This window comes from Phaseolus vulgaris, chromosome 3, assembly GCF_000499845.2.
Source record: "Phaseolus vulgaris cultivar G19833 chromosome 3, P. vulgaris v2.0, whole genome shotgun sequence".
NCBI lineage: Eukaryota > Viridiplantae > Streptophyta > Magnoliopsida > Fabales > Fabaceae > Phaseolus > Phaseolus vulgaris.
In genome coordinates this window covers 38,301,258-38,322,423 of record NC_023757.2, presented here as the reverse complement: position 1 = coordinate 38,322,423, position 21,166 = coordinate 38,301,258, and the positions used below count along the sequence as shown (strand labels likewise).

General features: G+C 28.6%; 1 protein-coding gene across 1 annotated transcript; it reads right to left on the bottom strand.

Moving 5' to 3' along the window:
- Positions 1 to 774: 774 nt before the first annotated feature.
- LOC137807524 (protein NRT1/ PTR FAMILY 6.2) lies at positions 775 to 5,550 on the bottom strand. The gene is made up of 6 exons (XM_068608208.1): positions 4,964 to 5,550; positions 4,758 to 4,860; positions 3,186 to 3,403; positions 2,408 to 2,952; positions 1,942 to 2,285; positions 775 to 1,518 (listed from the first exon to the last, which is right to left on the bottom strand). Exons 1-6 carry the CDS (start codon positions 4,964 to 4,966, stop codon positions 986 to 988), a joined length of 1,746 nt encoding a protein of 581 aa, XP_068464309.1. The 5' UTR covers positions 4,967 to 5,550; the 3' UTR covers positions 775 to 985.
- Positions 5,551 to 21,166: the final 15,616 nt, after the last annotated feature.

Below are 21,166 nucleotides of genomic sequence, written 5' to 3'. Positions count from 1 at the left end.
AATATATTTTACTTCTATAAAATATTTTTTTCACACAATTAATTAGACATATTATTATATATTTAATCCATATATACTTTATTATTTAAATGGTAATTTTGTGATCATACACAAGTTATATATTTAATTTTTTCTCCACAAAAATTTAAATTGTTATATTTCATGAACATAATAATTTTCCTATATACATATCATATAAAACTGCAAACAAGCATAATTGAGAATTCAATTTGTAGAACATCTATCACCTCTTAGATGTTAATGCTCGCAAATTAATAGATAGAATGAAAGAAAACCATCAATAGATTTATATTAAGATATCCTTAATGTATTTGATCTTTGATGTTTACACTGCTAATAATGAATATTAAAAAAGAATATATTAAAAAATGTTAATTAGAATTTCAAAATTTAAAAGATCAATTATTTTGTGATCAAAAGAATACTAAAATATCTGAATAAATATGTGAAATAAATATTAACAAAATAAAAATCCTTAACTAATAAGTGTGGTTTTTGTTCTCACTTTTTTTTATGTTTAATTTTATTTTTTGAAAAATCTTTAATAGGTAAAGATATATAGAAACTTGTTTCAATTTCTATTTATATATTTTTTTAAACTGCTTATCAAGCAGTGTGGTTAATAAAACCTTCCAATCCCCATATACCAATTATGATAACACCGGATTTTTTTACACATTCCTAATTTCAACTGAATTATATATAGCAAAAGAAAGGACAACCAATTATATTACGATCGAAAACCAAGCCTGATTGAGAAAAGGTTAAACAAGAGTTGAAAGACCAGAAAATATGTTACATGCTTATGATAGAACCCAACCCAAACATTATTTCTATAGTGTCACGAAAAAAAAAACTAAAGTTAACCCATTCTTCGGATGCATGCATATAACAGCCTATCTACAATTCCACAAAACCATGATAACAGCATTGTCTATAATACAAAATCCTAAAAGCTTAGTATTCAGCACTTTTCCTCAGCTGTGGACCCATTGATTGCTCCCATTTGCATAGCTGGTTGTTTAGGTTTCTTAGGCTTGAACCAAACCGCACAAACTAGAAAAGCTACAAAATTAACAAAGCTAAGTATGGTGAGCAACCCATAGAACAAGTCAAGCCTGCCCTGGTTTATGTTGTCTGCTAGCCACCCCTGACCATCTCTTGTCCCAGTAACTTTCTTCACAACTGAGACAAGGAAACTACTGACGAAGAAACCAAGAGACAAAGTTGTGAGAAAGAGACCCGTGCTCATGGTTTTCATTCCTTTTGGGGACCGTGTTATGAAGAAATCAAGCTGGCCCGTGTATATGAATGCTTCACCAGTACCCACCAAGAAGAACTGTGGGATCAGAAGGAAAACGCTTATAGGCAGTGTTGCATTGTTCCCAGTTACACTTTTTGCCACGGATAACCGTTTCCTCTCGCACAGAGAAGCAACCGCCATTCCGAAAATGGAAAATACAAGTCCAATCGCAATCCTTTGTAGGTCAGTGAAACCTGGTACAAATGGAATAAAACAATATTTTCGTTAATAATTTCTAGCAAAAATATTCTCTCACACACCATTTCTTTATTTACATCCATTTCACAATTCTTATTGACAAAAATAATAGTAAAATAAAATAATAATTTATGCAGTTGTAATTGATATGTAGAAGAAAAGTGGTATTCAGTTCACTTTATACTATATAGGCATTAAATTTTGCAAGACATGGACACTAACATGCATGTTATATATGTATATGGGCTTCCCTTCACATGCAGCTTTCTGCTAGTGCAATATATGTAATAATATCATGATTAACATGAAAAAGGAATTTCATATTAAATAATGTCAATAATTATGTAATCTGAGGAAGTAGGTTTACTTTTGGCATGGCCATGGATTCAAAAAGTAACTAAATCTAATAATGTGTATACCTGGTTTGCCTTTCCACTTTTTCCAAAGGGGCATGACGAGTCGGTCATAAACAGCTAGACTGATTAGTATTGCAGCCACAAAAAATACTGTGAGAGAGCCTGCAGGGATTTGGAAACTCCCCATATTTCTTTCCATGGTGGAGGCTTGCTCAACTGAAAATGTTATCATCTGTGCGTAAGTGGTCCAAAATATGATGGTTGTGGCCCACACTGGTAAAAGTCTCACCATCATTTTCACCTCCTCTACCCTTGTTAGTGTGCATAATTTCCATGGGTTTGGTGCAGAACCAGATAAATTTGTCTCAAAGTCACCTTCTGTCACAATGGCTGCTTTCTCCAAGAAACTACATAATTAAAAACATCAAAAAGAGTATGAGGAAATTTTTAAGACGTCACAATTTAATTAAAAACGTATAAAGATTCGCTAGCTCCCACAAGGGTAGGCAAAGATGATAAGCTTAATTACCGGAACTGGTCGGTGTGCTCTATTCTTGAAGCTTCAGGAGTGTCTTCATACAAAGAACCAACATTGTATGGGAGTTGCATCTTCCTTTTCTTTATTGATGCAACAATAACTTGCCAAATGTGGACAATGGGGCTTCCAAAACTCTTTTTGTATCTGTATCTTTTAGTTCCTGATAAGAACACGATAATGGCTATGATCATAGAAACAGAACATATTCCATACCCCAAACTGCGACTCACTTCATCTTGCAAGTAGACGAGTACTGTGACGGCTGCCAGAGTTCCAAAACTAATGAAGAAGAAAAACCTGTTGAAGAAATATGCCATTTGGGATTTCTCCTTCTCATCTTTCTCATCGAATTGGTCAGACCCAAATCCCGAAACACTAGATTTTAGGCCACCAGTTCCTAGTGCAATAAGGTACAGTGACAAGTATAAGATTCCCATTTGGAATCCGTTCGCTTGTTGGCAACTGTCACTGTTAGCATGGCAAGGTGGTGGACGTAGCTGTGGCAATTTTGATGAGATTGCTAATGCAGCAGTTCCCTGAAATCACCGTTCTCTCAAAGTTAAACTAGGAAGAAGATATGCATAAAGTAAAAACTTTGCTGATCAAAAAATAAAAAAAATAAAAAAAATAAAAAAAATAAAAAAAATAAAAAAAATAAAAAAAATAAAGTAAAAACTTTCCACTTTATGTAAATGAGTGCACATGTGTCATTAAGATTTGACATTTTATGAGAGAAGTAGCCACTTCACTAGTAATTAATGTAACTAACCAGTGTTTGTATTGAAGCGAAGATTCCAATTGTCTTGTATCTGCCAAGGAAGGAATCTGCTAGAAAACCTCCCAGCAAACACAGGAGAAATGATGTGCCCATGAAGTCAGTCACAGTATTAGCTGCAGTTGAGCTTGGCAGATGCATGACTGAGATCATGTATGTTACAAGGTTCACTGCAATCCCCATGGTGGAGAGCCTCTCCACGATTTCAATCCCTGAAAGAATTAACTTCTATTGTTAGAATTCATGTAACTTAATCATTTATTAAGTTACAATTAATTTTGGTTTCATCTTTTATTCTTTCGTGCAACAAAAAAAAAGGACTGAAAATGGTTGTAGAGAAGCAATTGATTAACGCATGTGTCATAAAATTAAGAGTAAAATAATTGTGTTCGTGATTAGAGGCTGTAAGTGAAAAGTGAAACCTAATATGTTGTGAAAGCCAAAAATGAATGAATAAAGTAAGCTCAACTTTCAGAAAAGTGAGGTGAAAAGGTAAGATGAAAAGTTGTAGACGAATGGAACATTGTTGGATTCATTCACACCATAAAGATGATACGTAATGATATGCTTCTTTTCCTCCAAGGCCAAACAGAAGGGGACATAGATGTGAATATTTTTGCCGATAAAAAGAAAAAAACATACATGTGAATATTATGCTCAATCACAAGTATGCACAGGCTTTATTCCACTTGGTTTGTCTCCTTCCCCATATGCAATCATTGCCCCCAAAAAGCATGAGATAGAAAAACTCGAGTATTTCTGAAGGTTAATCTATAAAACCAATGGTAACACCATAAAATGTTTTTGTAAATATTAAAATGGGATAACAAAATATATCCACATAAACAGCAAGTGAGATTTTGTGGGTGATTATTAAACGTGAAAGAACGTGGGTGATACATAAAGACAAGGAAAATATGTTTACAGTATAAGTCCCATTTTTGTTGGAAGGGTAAAGAGAAATAAAATAAAAAAACAGAGAAAGTGATAGATGTAACAAATGAAAATGGTGTGATATGAAATGAAGAAAAAAGAAAAAATAATGTGAAGATAAAATAAAGAGAAAATGGATGTTTTAAATATTTAAATAATGAAATTATTTTGTTTAATAGTATAAAATCCTGTCAAGTTAAGACTAATTAAAAATTATGTCACATAAAGTTTTAAATAGTTGATTCATTTAAATTAAATTGATTGTTTTAAGTTAGTCTTTGAAAGCAAACTTCTTCGAACTTTGTATGCACCAACACCACACCCTATATCTATTTCTCCATCTCCCATTGATGAACCACCCAATAAACTTATACGTGAATCTCCAACTTGTAGCCAAAAGGATAAAAACAAAACAAAACAACCAGAGCTTCTATATCTTGAAAACTGACCCACAGAAAGAAGGAGATGAAGGAAAAGTTTCATTTTAGATGTGGCATGGTGTATATTATTTGATTTGAAAGTTATATCCTTTCAGTTAAGTCTAATGTATCACATATTCCAAAAAGTAAGTTCCATAATCATAACCAACATGAGATGCAGAGGAGTGGTGGAGATAAGACTATTTCTACAAACCTAAAATAAGAGCTGCTGGTATCCAACCGCCAGTTTTGGATCTATCTGCAGGGAAGCCTTTATAGTCCACAGCTTCAGTAACAATCCAACTCATTTTTTCCTCCTGAAATAAAATCACAATATTTTTAAAAAAGCATATAACATTTGAAGTTACATGCTGGCATGTACCAAAAACTATTCAGCAAGAGATCTCAAAGACCACTGACCATTTTTTCTGAAGCTCTGGGAAGAAAGTAGAAAAGACTTAAAAGTGCTGGAAAGGTGTGAAGCTTTTGCTCTTGTAAACTTCAACTCACAAGTTGGTTTGTGGGGAGAGGCTCCCCATTTATAGGCAAGGTGGACTCAACAAATGGCAATGAGAATCTAAAAGCGAGGTCCTGCCACTATTCATTTGAGACAGATCAGTGCTGGTTTTTTTCATAAAGGTAAGGATTAGGTTTGAGGCAATTAGTGGAAGGTTTAAGGGTAGCTAGACTGGAACTTATTTTCTGATAAGATATTTATTAAGAATATTAATAAGTAAATATAAAGGTAACATTGTTGATTGGAAGGAGAGAATTGGGGGAATAATATGTGGAATCTAGAACATGCAACCATAGCTAGTATATCAATATCGTTTTTTTATGGTACAATACATTGATTTGAGTTAGGAAGGCTGTGAGCCACTCCACCTTGGCCAACTCTTTGAAGTGCTTTTCCTACCCCACATTTGAAAGGGATCTCTCTACCTTCGATTTTTCTGTATAGGTAGATATGGACAGAATATGCAGATAGTCGCAGAAGGTGCAAGGGCTCTTGTTTTGAATTGAATTTAAAACCTTATGATGAATTGATGTGTTTAATTAGCGTTAATCATTGTGACTTTAATTATAAATGGACATTTTTTTCTAAACAAAAAGAAGGTTATATCTGGACGCACTTTACTACTATGAAGGATAAACATTCGTTGAATGTTACGGAGAATCAAGTTGTAAATTGACAAGCATAAACACTGTCTGAAATTCTTTTTCTTCTGCACCCCACCAACTCCTTTTTTTGCTTTAACATTTGAGGCTTCTGCGAACTCACTTCCTCGTAGGAGTCGTGAAATTGCAGTGTTTTATTTGGAAAATGCTGACATGCGTGGATTAATTTGAGATCTGTATATATAGTAATTTATCCGTATGAATATGGATCTCAGATCTGAGTAGTTTAAGTAACGTAACTTAAAAAAAAAAACAATTCATAGTCTATATTATATTTATATATAGAGATTCCTCATCAGTTTTTTTTAATTCAATTTTTTATTTATACAATGAAGTATTTTATCATTTCATGAGTTACTTAAAAAATAAAATTATTTTTTAAATTAATGTTAAGTGATAGTTTTTTTTATGTAGATTAATTTCACACTCTTCTTTAATTCTTTATTTTAAGTTAAGAGAAAGAAAAATACTTACTCTCATTAGTTTTCGCACCAAATCTCACATATTAAATAAAATAACATTAATTTTCAATTACTCTCTCCACTCTATTTCAAGTAACTCTAACGAAGGATATGAATACCAGACTTTTGGAAGGAAACTAATATTAATTTTGTTTTTTCTAATTCTTAGTTGTTTCTTTTTGTACTTATGTCTAACTTTTAATTTGTCTTTTCTTATTCTAACTTTTATTGGCTTTTATTTTACATTATTATGTGTCTTTAACTAGACTTATAATGAGTGTACTACTTGTATATATTCAGACTTTTTATGCTTTGATCTAAGTAAGAAAAATAAAATAGAAGAAATATTTCTTTTCATATCTTTGTCCATATAGACCAAAACCTCAATGAAGATCATGATACCAAACAAAATTCTGAATCAGATAAGCTTTCTAATTAGTACCTAGAAACATAACTGTTAGGAAAAGCTATACAATGTGAGATATCTGCTTTGGAGTCAAATCAAACATAGGTTGCAAATGCATAAAGAAAAAAATAGTCATAGGTTGCAAATGGATATTCAAAATAAAATATAAGGCTAATGGGACAATTGAAAGGTATAAAACAAAGCTAGTAGCAAAGGGATACACACAAACAAAAGGTATTGACTATCTTGATACTTTCTCTCCAGTAGCAAAGATGACCATCATAAGATTGTTTCTTTCTCTAGCTTCTGTCTATAATTGGGAATTGAAACAATTAGACATAAACAATGCATTTTTACATGGAGTGTTGAAAGAATATGTATACATGGTTGCTCCTCCTGGATTGACTTCTACTCAACTAGGACAAGTTTGTAGATTAAAAAAAAAATGCTTTATGGCCTTAAGCAAGCCAGTAAAGAGTGGTTTGCCAAATTGTCATCCTTTTTGCTTTTTATGGGATATACTCAATCTATGAATGATCATACACTATTCATTAATTCTCCTGAATGATCTTTTACATCATTATTGGTGTATGTGGATAATATAATATTGGCAGGAAATGATAAAGAGGAGATTGAACGAATCAATCAAACATTGAATCAAACATTTAAGATTAAGGATCTTGGAAATTTAGGATATTTTTTTGGTTTTGAATTAGTAAGAAAGGGATAATGATGAATCAAAGAAAATACGAACTGGAATTGTTAACATATGCAGGTCTTTTAGCCTGCAAACCTGCACCTACACCAATTGATAATCATACAAAATTATCTTCTACTGAGAGTGTTCCTTTCACATATGTTCAAGCCTATAGAAGATTGATTGGAAGGTTTATGCATCTCACTAATACCCGACATGACATAACCTTTTATGTGCAACAACTTTCTCAATTTCTTGTTAAGCCTGCAATTGCTCACTATAATGCAACAATTAGAATTATCAAATATATTAAAGGAGCTCCGAGTCTTGGTTTATTTTTCTCTTCCAACACTTCTGCTCATTTAAAAGCTTTTATTGATAGTGATTGGGACACCTGTAGTGATTCAAGACAATCAATAATTAGTTTTAGTGTGTATCTTGAGAGTTCCCTCATATCTTGGAAATCAAAGAAACAACAATATCAAAGAGTTATTGTGAAGCTGAATACAGGGCAATGATCACTGTTACATATGAAATTCAATGGCTAACTTTTCTTCTTCAAGATTTCAAAGTTTCTTTTGAGCAATCATCTCTTTTATACTATGACAATGACTCAACAAGATACATTGCAGCAAATCTAGTGTTTCGTGAGCTTACAAAACACATAAAAATAGATTGTCACATTGTTGGGAAAAAATTGAAGAAGGGTCTCATACATTTGTTTCCCATTTCAACCAAAGAGCAACTAGCTGACATTTCTACCAAAGCCTTAAGTCCTCAATCTTTCAAGAGTATTTGTTCCAAGCTGAGTCTCATCAATATTTGTTTCACAATTTGTGAGGCTAATAAAGGATGTGGATACAAGACTTCTAGAAGGAAGCTAATATTAATTTTGTCTTTTCTAATTCTTAGTTGTTTCTTTTTGTACTTATGTCTAGCCTTTAATTTGTCTTTTCTTATTCTAACTTTTATTGGCTTTTATTTTACATTATGTCTCTTTAATTATACCTAAAATGAGTGTACTACTGGTATATATTCAGACTATTTGCTTTAATCTGAGTAAGAAAAATAAAATAGAAGAAATATTCTTTCTCATATCTTTTGCCTTTCTTTTTTCTCTTTTTTCACCTATGTTTTATTTTATAATAACTCTATTATTTGGTAAAGTCATCATTCTTTTGTATCTACCATCAAGTGAATTCTAACCTTAACGTGAACATCATCACACTCTCCGATCTCAAAACCACTAATGGATGAAGAGAAAAAGTTTGAAGAAGAAAAAAATAACTCAAACCAGAGGAGCAGAAAAAACAGGTTGATAAATCAATTCATTGTTTTTCTTTTACATGTTAGTTTTTGCTTTTCAATTTTGACTTCTTCAGAATTACTTCTGTATGTATGTTAAATTTTTATCATCGTGGAAGTTGAGAAAAATGAAAATATTCGCTAGTAATAATAATATGATGATAAAAAATATAAATATTAAAATTTAAATAAAATGCAAAAATTGGAAAGCAATGGGTTCATTGTCTAGTATAATTCAGTCCCACAAACATGTAAAACTAGCCAAAAAATACTCCTGAATCCTCCAAACTCTATTCCTATATATAAGGCTAAGACCTCCATTAATTCTAAACAATACAATCACCCTACATACATCATACAATGATAAATCTAGGCTAAAAACCTGATATCTCATTGACACAGTTTAAAGATAACACCTTAATTCCGATGAAATTGTGGGTTCTGATGTCTATTGTTAATGTTCGACGCCTTCCCAAGCTTTAATTTAAATGTGCTTAAATGTGCCTATATATTTTCCGGCAGGAGTTACAAGTTTTTGTAGAAATTGACGTGTGTATGCATGCATCCCTACCTTTATCATCCTGTGACTTGCGCTTAATGATTTTTAACTACTAATTAACTTTTTGATTATTTTTCAACTGAATTTTTTTCAAATATAATCTAAGATATTGTATGGGTCTCTTAAAAAAAAGAAATATCGAACTAAATCTATAAAATAAAATACACGAGTATTTGATTTTAGAATGTTTTCTTACATAAATTATCATAGAACTTCGTATTTGAATATGAACTTAAAATCTTTTGAATTTAAGTATACATTAATGTTAAAAAAGTAAGCTTTTATCTTGAATTGGTAAGAAAATTAAAACAAAAAATTTTATCTGCCATGCACCTGATTTTAGTTTAAAATATAAATCAATTCAATTTATGTTTGTCATAATCATTTTATTTTAAAAAATTGGACATAATCTTTATCGTGTACTACTTGAACCTAATATCACAAGCTAAAGTTGTCTTAACGTGCACGATTTTTTCCAAGAAAAGAAATTAAAGTCATTGTATTATGCATAATTTTTATATAATTTTAAAAGCTTTTATACCTCTAAATACTATAATTTTTTTTCTAAATCAACCCATTCTAGTAAATTCTTTAGGAAATTATACTATAGTGGTAAAATATACCCTGATCTAAGTGCACTCCAAAAATTGGAAAATTCACACAAATGATATATATCATAACATAATTACATAAATAAACAAATACAAAACAAATTACAAAAATAATATTTATAAATGATATATAAAAATTTAATTAAATCATTAATTTATTATTTAATATTTTTAATTAAAGTTATTAATCATATTAACAACTTCAATTTAAATAAAATGTAAAAAAATTGTTCATTGAATTAATAACTTCATATTTTATTTCAACTGAAAGTTTTCAACCAAATTGATAATTTTAATTTAAATAAAGTACATTAAAGTTGTGAATTTAGTGTATTTCATTTAAATTAAATTATCAAACTTGATTAACAACTTTAATTAAAATAAATAAATAATTAAATTAATTTTGTGTATATATTATTGACAACTATCACTATCAAATGTCTATTTTTATAATTTTTTCTGCCATTTATGTTAATTTCCCCCCAAAAACTTATCTTTCCAACATCCACCATAGTTCCGCTTTAGTAAACCTTGGATACATGAAAACAATTCATATTCATTATCTTACCAACCCTTGTTTTGTGCTAAACAGTGTTATGATCAAAATCTTACACGTGTTGCATTTGGTGCAATTTAACTTTGCCAGCAAAAAGTAGTTCTCATAAGAATATTTGGCACAAGACGGTATTGCCGTCAGTTGTTTTCATTACATATGTTATGTTCTCTCAGCCATGATACATATGTTGCTTTAGTTAATGAACTTCCATTCTTCTAACAACCACTTTGTTTCCTTGGTGCCACGGGGGTTACAAAACTATTATTTGGTTAACATCTGATTTTCTCTGTCTCAATCATAATATTGGCGATTGAGGAAGAGAAGGATAATTTATTTGGTATAATGCGCAAAAGCGGTGTATATATCTTGGTGTATTCAAATACACAATGAGTTAAATAATTTGAAAATGAGTGTTGACTCAAATAATTGGTACTGGGTGGGTCCTGAAAGTTGACAACGAAGGAATCATCCCTATCTCTCAAACCCTTGCATGAGAAACATTGACCTTGGCTCAAGAATGAAGATGACAATAATGTTCAACTACAAAGGCAAAGCCATTGCCCACACAACACAAGATCGATGTGGCCGATATTTCACGTGCAACAGACAGCAACAGGATAATTATGGCGTTGCCGTCCAACCATTAGACCAACATGCAACATGGAAAAATCGCAATTCACTGTATCAATTTCAGAGTGGCCAATCAAACACGCAATCCCTTTGTGGATCTACCACTATAAAAAAAAAAACTTGTAAACAATGTGTGATCGACAAAAATACAACACTCTCAACTACCAAGTATGTGTAGCATACAAAGAATTTTGTTCATTACTTTTATCACTCAATCCCAACCACTTCACGACATATCCAGATCGATTTTCTTATTATGGCATATCATGATTCAGGACCCATTGCATATCCCAGTATGCATATTACAATCAACTTTATTCCCATTTTCATTTTTCTTTTCAATTTCGTTTCCTACCCTCAAGTTATGTTGTGGGTTCTCTCTTTTTTTGTTACACTCTCTCTTGGCGCCACTTCTAGTATGTTCTTAAATCTGTCACTACAGGTAAAGTCCACCCACTGGTGACCTTATTTGCCAACTAAGCCACACCTGTGCTTGTGGGTTCTGTCTATCATTGTGTTTTCAAATAATTCAATATGCAGACCACTTTCCTCCTAAGTTTTAGACTCATCATTCCCAAGCTCTATTTTCCTAGCTAAGATCGTTGCCATGGTCAAAGAGTTCATTATTAATTTTCAGTCTTTTCTTTAGTTGTTTTAAATATCTACTCATTCAAATTTTTTGAGAATATGCAGACATCTCAATTACTTTAAGTAGTGCATTCTTAAGAAAATTTCTCGAACTTTTTTAGCACGAGATCATTTAAAAAAAAACATTAATGGGGTCAATTGTAAATTAGATTTTTCCAAGTTTGTTAAGGACGATGATGTTATAGGAAAGATTCACCTTTTTCTTATTATTCAAGTCTGCTTATTAAATTGATATACATGTCTCAGACTCACCGTTTGCCTCTAATTAATATGTCCACACCTCATGATTTTCAAGAACTTTTCAGTTTTCTTTTTCTTTTGACACAACAAAAACCGAAAGCACCATTCGGATTTTCCATAAAATACAACAAGAGCATATCCTTCCAAATCTTTACCTATTTTCCAACATGCCTGCATTTATTGTTGTAATGTATATCTTGATCGTGTTGATCTCGTGGACAACATTTTTCCCAATTACTTCAGGATGGAATATGCTTAGCATAAAACCAAAATAGCATAAGTGGCAGCAAAATGCTGTGAACAAACCCAAAAGCTGACAAATTTTGAGGATGTGCTTGGTTGGATACAAGTACTAATTGACAAACGTTTTTTACCTTTGACATACACAGCGAGAACCCAAGAAGAGATTTTCTCAACAAGATCGAAAGAGAAAAACAAAGACAGGGAGAGAAGGAAAACGAGATAAAGATGAAGCAAAACAAGAGAAAAGAAAATTTGTTATTACTTATTGATACAAATAAAAAAAGAATAGCAACACACATATGTATGTACAGAAACAGAGTTGTGAAAAATATGTTACAGTCGCTAAGCGTGGAAAGGCAAACACTTAAGCGAAAAACGTAAAAACTCATGCAACACATGCACAGAAACACAAGAATTTTTCGAGTATAGGTCTTATTGTCAGGTTTAAAGTGGCTACGATAAACAATCATTTTAGTGTTGCGTACTAGTTTTCTCATCCCAAGGTGAGTACAAGTTCCAATCAATGAGGGCCACAGATGTTTAATGTTGTGATTAGCTTCTCATTAATTAGTGGGAAGTAAATATATTATTTTCTAATGTGATAAGCCTCCCCCTGATAGGAAAACAACTGGTGATAATGCAGAACATGTGCAACTGAGAATGGAGTCAAAAACCTGCAACTTGATTCCATAAAAGAAGGTTATTGATTCGATTAAAAAATATTCGAAATCCTCCTACAATATTTTTTTAGATATTATTCTCTAAAGTAAATAATTCATGTTTTTAGAACACACAAAAAGTCATATGAGAAAATCAGCAGTTACATTCATGTGCAAAATAAGGTATGGATTAGTCGGGAGATTAACTGTTGATTTTTTACTTGGACTCCATTTTTTTGTGTGACTTGGGTTTAAATGAGGAATTCAATGTAGAGAGATAGTTAGTGATTTCAATTGTTAATAAAAATGATAATTATCAATACTACATCTATAATTATTCCTTTGATTTGATAGCTAGACAACAATTATACTTAAAAATCATCTGATTTGGTCTCTATACAACAACCTTATGTTCAGTTTAGGTATAAGTCATAGAAAAAAAAAAACTTAACGTCATTAGTGAGGAATAACGTGATATTAATATAGCGTAAAAGTAAGTCGTGAGGCTAAAGTAACGATTTTTATTGGCACTATAAAACACTTAGAGAAATATGATGGCAAAGAACCAAAATTGGAGATTTTAATATACAATATATAAAACATCTGTTGTATCGTTTTAGTTATTCTAACTTGTTGCATCAAATGTTTTGGCATTTGTGTGATGTAACGCTATGAGTTATAATTCTCTTACATTACCACAAAGTTAGAAATAGCAAATTCTTTCTTATGATTGTCAACATTCAATGGACGCCAACACAAATATCTACTTGCCAGCTACCTACCCTTATCTAAGAAGTCCATCTTAAATTCGCAACCTCAAGGGGTCCAATTTATGATCAATGAGAATTATTAATTAACTTATAATAGGATTTGAAAGAAACAAAACTTGAAAAATAAAGAAGAGAGGTGTTGATAAGGATGAAAAGAAAAAGGGAAATATGTCTAACAAATGTTAAGATTTGCACAATTGGTTAATAGATGAGATTTTCGCACATTTATATATTATGAAATATATTTATCTCTAGTTGTCGATGTTTGATCTCCAACACACCATATTACATCGAGATTTTCCAATTTGTATGTGTGACTATATATTTATGGGTGATCCGATAGTAGATGACTTGGTAAACTCAACAAATTATCGCTATATAGACTCTAAATGACTTTAATATCATATTAAAAAGTAAACTTTTAAGTCTAATTCATTCTTATAAAACTGACTTAGATAAGATTTACACACACTAATATAATATGAAAGATCATTATCTTTAGTGGAGATCCCGAGAAAAGAAAAGAAAAAGGAGAGAAGTGTTGATATGGAGACAAAAACATGAAAAAAAAAACTCATATACAATTAACCACATTAAATTTTTTAACGACAAAAAAACAAAACCAAACTAAAAATATTTATATACAAATCCAGGGGTTTTTTTTAAGTGCTAAGGATATTTTTTTTATCATCAACTACCAAAATGTTAAAATTTGTACAACTACCAAAATTAAATAAATAATTAAATTTTACTTATTTTAAAATAGTAGAGCTTATTCATGTCTATCCTCTAACTAAATATAAAAGTATTAAATATTTTAAAATATTAAAGTATTTATTTTTATTTAATATTTTTTACTAAAATAATATAAATATGGTTTTAGATGAAAAAAAAAAAGAGGACTTAACATCATTCAATTAATATAATGACAATGACATTGTTTTGTTGCAAGTCATTAGCATTATGGCGAGAATTAGTGAAGCGTGCACTAATTTTGAAGTCATTAGCATTAAGGCGACAATGACATTGTTTTGTTGTAATTCATTTGTATAATACAACATTATTTTTTCCCACTAGTGAGGAATCTTATTGAATATTAATAATTTTGGAATCAGTAAGTATCATTTTGAAACTTGAATGTTCATTAATTTTAGTGAATCTTGAATTTCATTGTTCACTTTTTTTTACCTTAGTTCATCCCATGGGTAAGGCAAGTTTAATTTTTCAGTTGTCGATTCTTATTTTCAGAAAAGATTTATCATTTATAAGAAGCAATTTAGTTTAAGTCGGATAAAATTAATAACTAATGGAGGAACGTTTCTGTCCTTAAAAACTTGCATAAAATGAAATTAGAAAGGGATTAATACGATTTATCATAAAAAGGATTGCGAACTAAGATAATACAAAAATTATAATAAAAAATAAATAAAATTAAAAAAAGCATTTTAGGAAAACTACACCTCTTATACAAAGACTGTGAATGTCAAGGAATATAAGCAAAATTATATATAAATATGTGAAACTTTAAATTATCGAACATTAGTGTCTAACTGAATTTCAAATCACTTTGCATTCTGATATTAAATTCGAAATTTATCCATCTTAATCTCTTAAGTCACGAGTTTTATTTGCTAATTATATGGGAGTTCAACCAAAATTATAAATAAAAATAATATAATTATTATTTAATTCATTTTATTATTTTAACTAAAAATGTGTATTTTAAAATATTAAAATTTTCAATTTTCAACTATTAAATTAAGGATCCATTTGAATACATTCAAATCAAACACAAACAAAAAAAATATAAATGCACCTTGGTATGAAATAAAAAAAAAATCGTTCCAAACATAAAAAAATATATGCAATTTTGGTATAAAATAAAAAATGTTCCAAACCAAACAAATTTGTGTGGGTTTTTAATTTCTTATTCTAATTTCTTTTTTATTAAAGATTTAATTTTTCTTTTCATCTCTTAATTTAAAATATAATAAAAAATGTGTTACTCAAACTATTATAACTATATTGAATATAAACTAATAAATTATAAAAATAAATATTTAATATTATAAAATCATATATTATTGTAGTTTAAAACCAACAAATATGGAGAAAAAAATTCAAGATCAACTAAAGAATATAAACATAAAAAATATAATAATAGGTCAAGCGAGAGTGTGGAGATGATGGTATCATACTTAAAGGAAGTTTGACAATAATAAAGAGATGTTAGATATCGCACATCAACTAAAGATAAAATCAGTATATAAGTGAAGATAATTTTCATCTTTCAAGACAATTTTATGAGATTGAGTTAGACTTAAACTTAGTTGTTAATATGATATAAGAATATATCATAGTGAAGTTTGTTTGACATATTGGTTCACCTGCTATTTGGTTATTGTTAGCTCTTCACTTATATCTAGTATCACTCTCTAGATATATATGCATCAACGTGAGGAAAAAAATATTGAAGATCTCACATCTATTATAGAGATAATGTCAATTTACAACATATAGAAGTGAAGACAATCCTTAACTTTCAATGATTATGAATTAGACTTAAATTCACTTCTTAATAAGGATTTAAAAAACTTGCAAATCAAATATGTAAAGTGGTGGAAGAAAAACTTTACACTAAAATTTTTGTTGAAATGTCTAATTTACTATTATTATATATTAAAATATATTGGAGTTAGATTTAGTTTGGATGAGTTTTAATATTCAAACCACTAGTCGAATCGAAGTACTCCATTATTATAAAAAATATATAAAATAACCCAAATTTGTTTCTAATCATTTGATTCTGAACACCCACTACAAGAAAATTATTAAATAGAAACTAATTTTAGAGACAAAAAATAATTAATTGCAATATTGACTAAATTATATATTATTTTAGAGACTAGAAAAATTATTGGTTTCTAAATTAGTTTCTATTATTGATAAATAATTTCTAAATTGGTATCTAAATAATTGGTAGTTAAAACTTTGGTAGCTAATCTTATACCAATTTAGAAACTATTTATCAATAATAGAAACTAATTTAAAAACCAATAATTTTTTTAGTCTTTAAAATAATATCTAATTTAGTCATATAGCAACTAATTATTTCTAGTATCTAAATTTAGTTTTTATTTAATAATTTTATAGTAGTGACCCTATATAATATAATCTTTTTTAAAATTTAAAAAATCTAACAAAAGAAATTTGAAAATTTAGAAGAAAAAAAATTCAAAACATGAAACTCAATCAAAGATAGATTAGGTTAAATTAAATCTACTAAAAAATCACATAAACTCCAGCATGTTAGATTAAACATTACCGTTAAGCTAAAAACTATAATGTAGTTGACAAATTATGTTTTTATACTGATTTCACATTATATATAAAAAAATTATCTAATTAATATATTACTTTCACATATAAATATAGTTGTTTGAATTAGTTATTTAAATATGTAATTAGTTTATTTATTCAAATTTTTCACTTTTAAATATTATTTTTAAATAATTGATTAAAAGTCATATTATAAAGACCTACAAAATAGTTTTAGAGTATAAGGGATATAATCAAAATGATACTTGAATATTTTATTATTAAAGTGAAAATTGTATATAAATAGAAAATTCATCTATTTAGGTTTCAATATAATATATTCACTATCTTTCTGAAAACTATTCTTTTTTTCTCTTCTACCCTTTTTTTAAGATTCTAACCACTCCCTTCATCAGACTCGCGATCACCACTAGACTTCTTTGCGTTGAATAGAACAAAACTGTCAAATCATAATTTTAGTTAGAATAAGTTCATTTTTGCTCGTTTTTTTTTAGTCAATTTTGAGTTTTGGTGTTTATTTGGGTAAATGTGTTTTGCAAGTGGTGGTTATAGCTTCACGATTAGCCTTTGTTAGTTTACCGTCCTAATGATATGTTTGAACTATTGATTGAGACTCAGTGATGCAGATTAAGTTATTCCTATATTTTTAGGAGTTTGAGCTCTTTGTGAGCACGCTTATTTCTAATCAGATAAGGGGGACTAGTTTTACTTTTTAATAGAACCTTAAATTAAAAGATTTGAATGTGAATGTGACGTGGTTACAAGCTACAAATTTTTTGAGTAAATCAGAGTATTTTGATTGATATTGAATGTGAAAGTATAAAGATAATAGATTTTGTTGATTTGGTAAACTATATGTTGGTTGTGACATGAATAATTTCTCGAATATATTTGAATTATAGAATTATAAAGAAGAATATATTTTAAGATACTTCATAAATTATATGTATATATTTATATATTTTAATTAGATAATTACTTACTATCCAATGTTTTATTTATTAGATGTTTATAACCATTACATCATTTCATAGTGTCTTATATATACAAAACTTTATTTTAAACATAAGTATTTACTAATATTTATTATATATACCGAAGTATAGTATAAATAATCAATTCAAAAACTATCATATTTTGATATAATAAAAGAGTAAGAATCACACTATCTAAAAAATCTATAAATACTAAACCATTATTATGAGACAATTAATGGTACAATGCAACAGATTCTTTTTATCAAATTGTTGAAGTATGACTTCTCATTTAACTTTCACCGCAAAACAATTAATCCAAGTTACACTAAATCTACTCAACCTAAAATAGAAAGAAAATTCTAGTCGGATGGTAGAAATATTAAGCTTTAGTTTAAATGAACTTTTTACATGTGAATTATAGATAAATAGATAAGTAAATAGAAAGGGGAGGATAAGACCTTTTTATTTTATTTTTCCCTTTAACCCACGTGTATGATCTCGTTCATTTGTAACCAAAAAAGAAAGTAAAATAAAATAAAATAAAATAAAATCAATTAGGATAACAAGCATGTTCTAAGCGAAAGGGAAAAGGCCTTCGAAACTGTAGAAGATGAAGACGCATATGTGAGAAAAAAGGAAACCAGTTTTGTTTTTTTAAGGAAAATTTAAAGTGAAAAGAGATTGTCCCTCAACTGGTCAAAACATGGTTCGCTTAAACTTCGCTAATTTTGTCTTTATTACATAGTAATTATTGTATCACTTTACATGTCATCCAAACACGTAACACATAAATTCAGTCATATTTCTCAAAAAAATAATTAACACCACCAAACAATCAACAATTTTGAGGGTCATTTTACTATTTTTTTAATATTATTATTAATTTAACCAACTCTTATAAGTTTAAGATTAAATTATCAATTTACCCATAAAATTTTCAATAATCTACAAATAATTTTACATAATATAAATAAATAATATTTTTAAACTATTTTTTAAAATTATTTTCAAATATAATTTATTATTTTGCCATTATTTTTTAATGAAATCATTTAAATTAAGTAATATTATATTCATTTACTTTAAATTAATGATTATAAACTTAATGTTGCTCAAATTCATTTATAGAAATACTTTTTGAAATAAGTATATTGGGAAAAAAAGCTTATACTAATGGAATAAAAATACTATACACAACAATCCATCAATCATTACTTTTTTATAAAAAAATAAAAAATGATTGGTCTTCATTAGCGCAAATGACTAAATTGATTTACAAGATCGACCGACATATCAATTTAAAATAGTCAAACGATAATGAATCAACAAAAACAGAATCACCACTAAGATGCTTCGATGTAACTTTTTTTCCTGATTAAATTGGAATATTCTTTTTGTACCAACACACACTATCCATGTGTATTTACCATTTTTATATTATTATAATAATTTTATATATAATGTAATTTTCGTTAATATAGACGTGGAATTATAACCATTAATCATTTAAACTAAGCTTGTAAAATTAAATAAAAAAGGAAAGTGTAATTAATTAATTTTTCTTTTTATGTATGTAAAACATTAAATGAATTTTGATCATATTTATATATTTTTTATAATATATATATATATATATTAATATAAAGAAAAAGAGGAAGCAGCATAATAGTTCTTAGTATTATACTTTTTCATAAGCCTAATTTATTAGTATTCTTAGGTTTGGTTTCAAAAATATTTGAATCTCTCAAAAGATAATTAAATTTTAACCAATAATTATTTCTATTAAAGATTGAATTTGTACAGTTCACAACAATCTAATTATGGATTCCAAATTCTTGCTTTCTTTAATGTTGCATTTAATGGTAGAATTTCCTTAATGAATATTCCAAAATTTACTGAGTTTTGTAAGGAAGTAAGCCAATTAAATAGTTCATTTTACTTACAACGTCTCAATTACATTTTTTTAATTAATTATACGTTAACATCCTTTTTTTTTAATCATTACTTTGTTTGTGTTTATTTTCGTAGAAAAAACTTATTAAATGAAATAAATAAATAAATAAAAAATTTCTAATTTACTTATTTTAATAATAGACAGTTTTCAAAATAAGTAAATCATATATACTTTTTAAATAAGATATTGTTTTAAAACTTATTTATTTATAATAATATTTTTTTAAAAATTTAAACAAATTGTGTAAGGATCTAAAAATTAATCTTAGAGTAGAAGTGGTATAATTTAAATGATACCTGAATATTTTATTAAAATGAAAATAATATATAAATAGAAAATTTAGTTATTCAAGTTTCATTTCAAAAGAACCACCATCTCTCTAGAAATTCCATTTTCTCCTTTCCTCTCATTCTTTCTAAGATTTTGACTTCCTTGATTATCAATTTGAAGATCGGAGTCCATCATTAAACTATTGGCAGCAAAGACTACAAGACTGCCCGATCAAGATAGGGTGCATTGATTTGTCAGGCTCGTAATGAGACATCTTACTGGAATCACATAGATAAAATTATTCAGTTGGTGAGAGTCAATGAAGGTTCATATGATTCTGTCTGCGATTTGAAATATAATTTGGTCTTTTAAGTCATAGGAATTTACCCTGTCATATGAGATGATGAAATGATGAGGTATTCAGATGTTTATGTGCATGTGTGGATTCACAACGAGTAGTATGACAGGTGTTGCAGATCTCAAGATGCTAATTTCAATACACAAGTCTTTTAGAAGTAGAATCAAGTGTTTATGTGGTGTGAGTCAAGTCTAACATGTGAAAGATGAATTGTGAACTTTAATAGACACTTGATGATTTGAGAAATTATATGAGACTTGATGAATTATGTTTATTAATTTGAAATTGAAATTACATAGACTTTTTTTTGTATAACTACCTTACCATTTGTTTGTGTTTGCTTTCTTTAACATGTGATGATAGTGAAATTACACGGGAGCAACTGAAGTTGCAGGTAATAGAGCTCAACAATGAACAACCAGAAGATGAGGTATTTTTATTTTGAATGTTTTATTTGTAAACTTTTGTGTATATATTAAAATTCATAAGAAAAGAGATATATTTTGATATAGAATATGAGAAAGTAGTATATCTTTATATGTTAATTAGATATTGCATGTTTAATATATTATCAAATATGAGTAAAAATATGGATGTTACAAATTGTCCCTTATTTTCTATCATTTTTAGCATTTTGAACCACTTCGATTGTGACTAAAATACAATAAATACAGTTTTGTAAACAGTAAATCATATGTTAACCAAAGGTTTTAGAAATATGGTTTATGTAATAAAAAAATTTACTCTAGTAATAAATTATT

What these genes read in the sequence shown, in the direction of transcription:
- LOC137807524 (XM_068608208.1), bottom strand. An exon ending in GAGCACACCGACCAGTTCCG is followed by an intron (nt 2,286 to 2,407) that starts GTAATTAAGCTT and finishes TTAATTATGTAG; the next exon opens with TTTCTTGGAGAAAGCAGCCA. An exon ending in AAAGTGGAAAGGCAAACCAG is followed by an intron (nt 1,519 to 1,941) that starts GTATACACATTA and finishes CATTTGTACCAG; the next exon opens with GTTTCACTGACCTACAAAGG.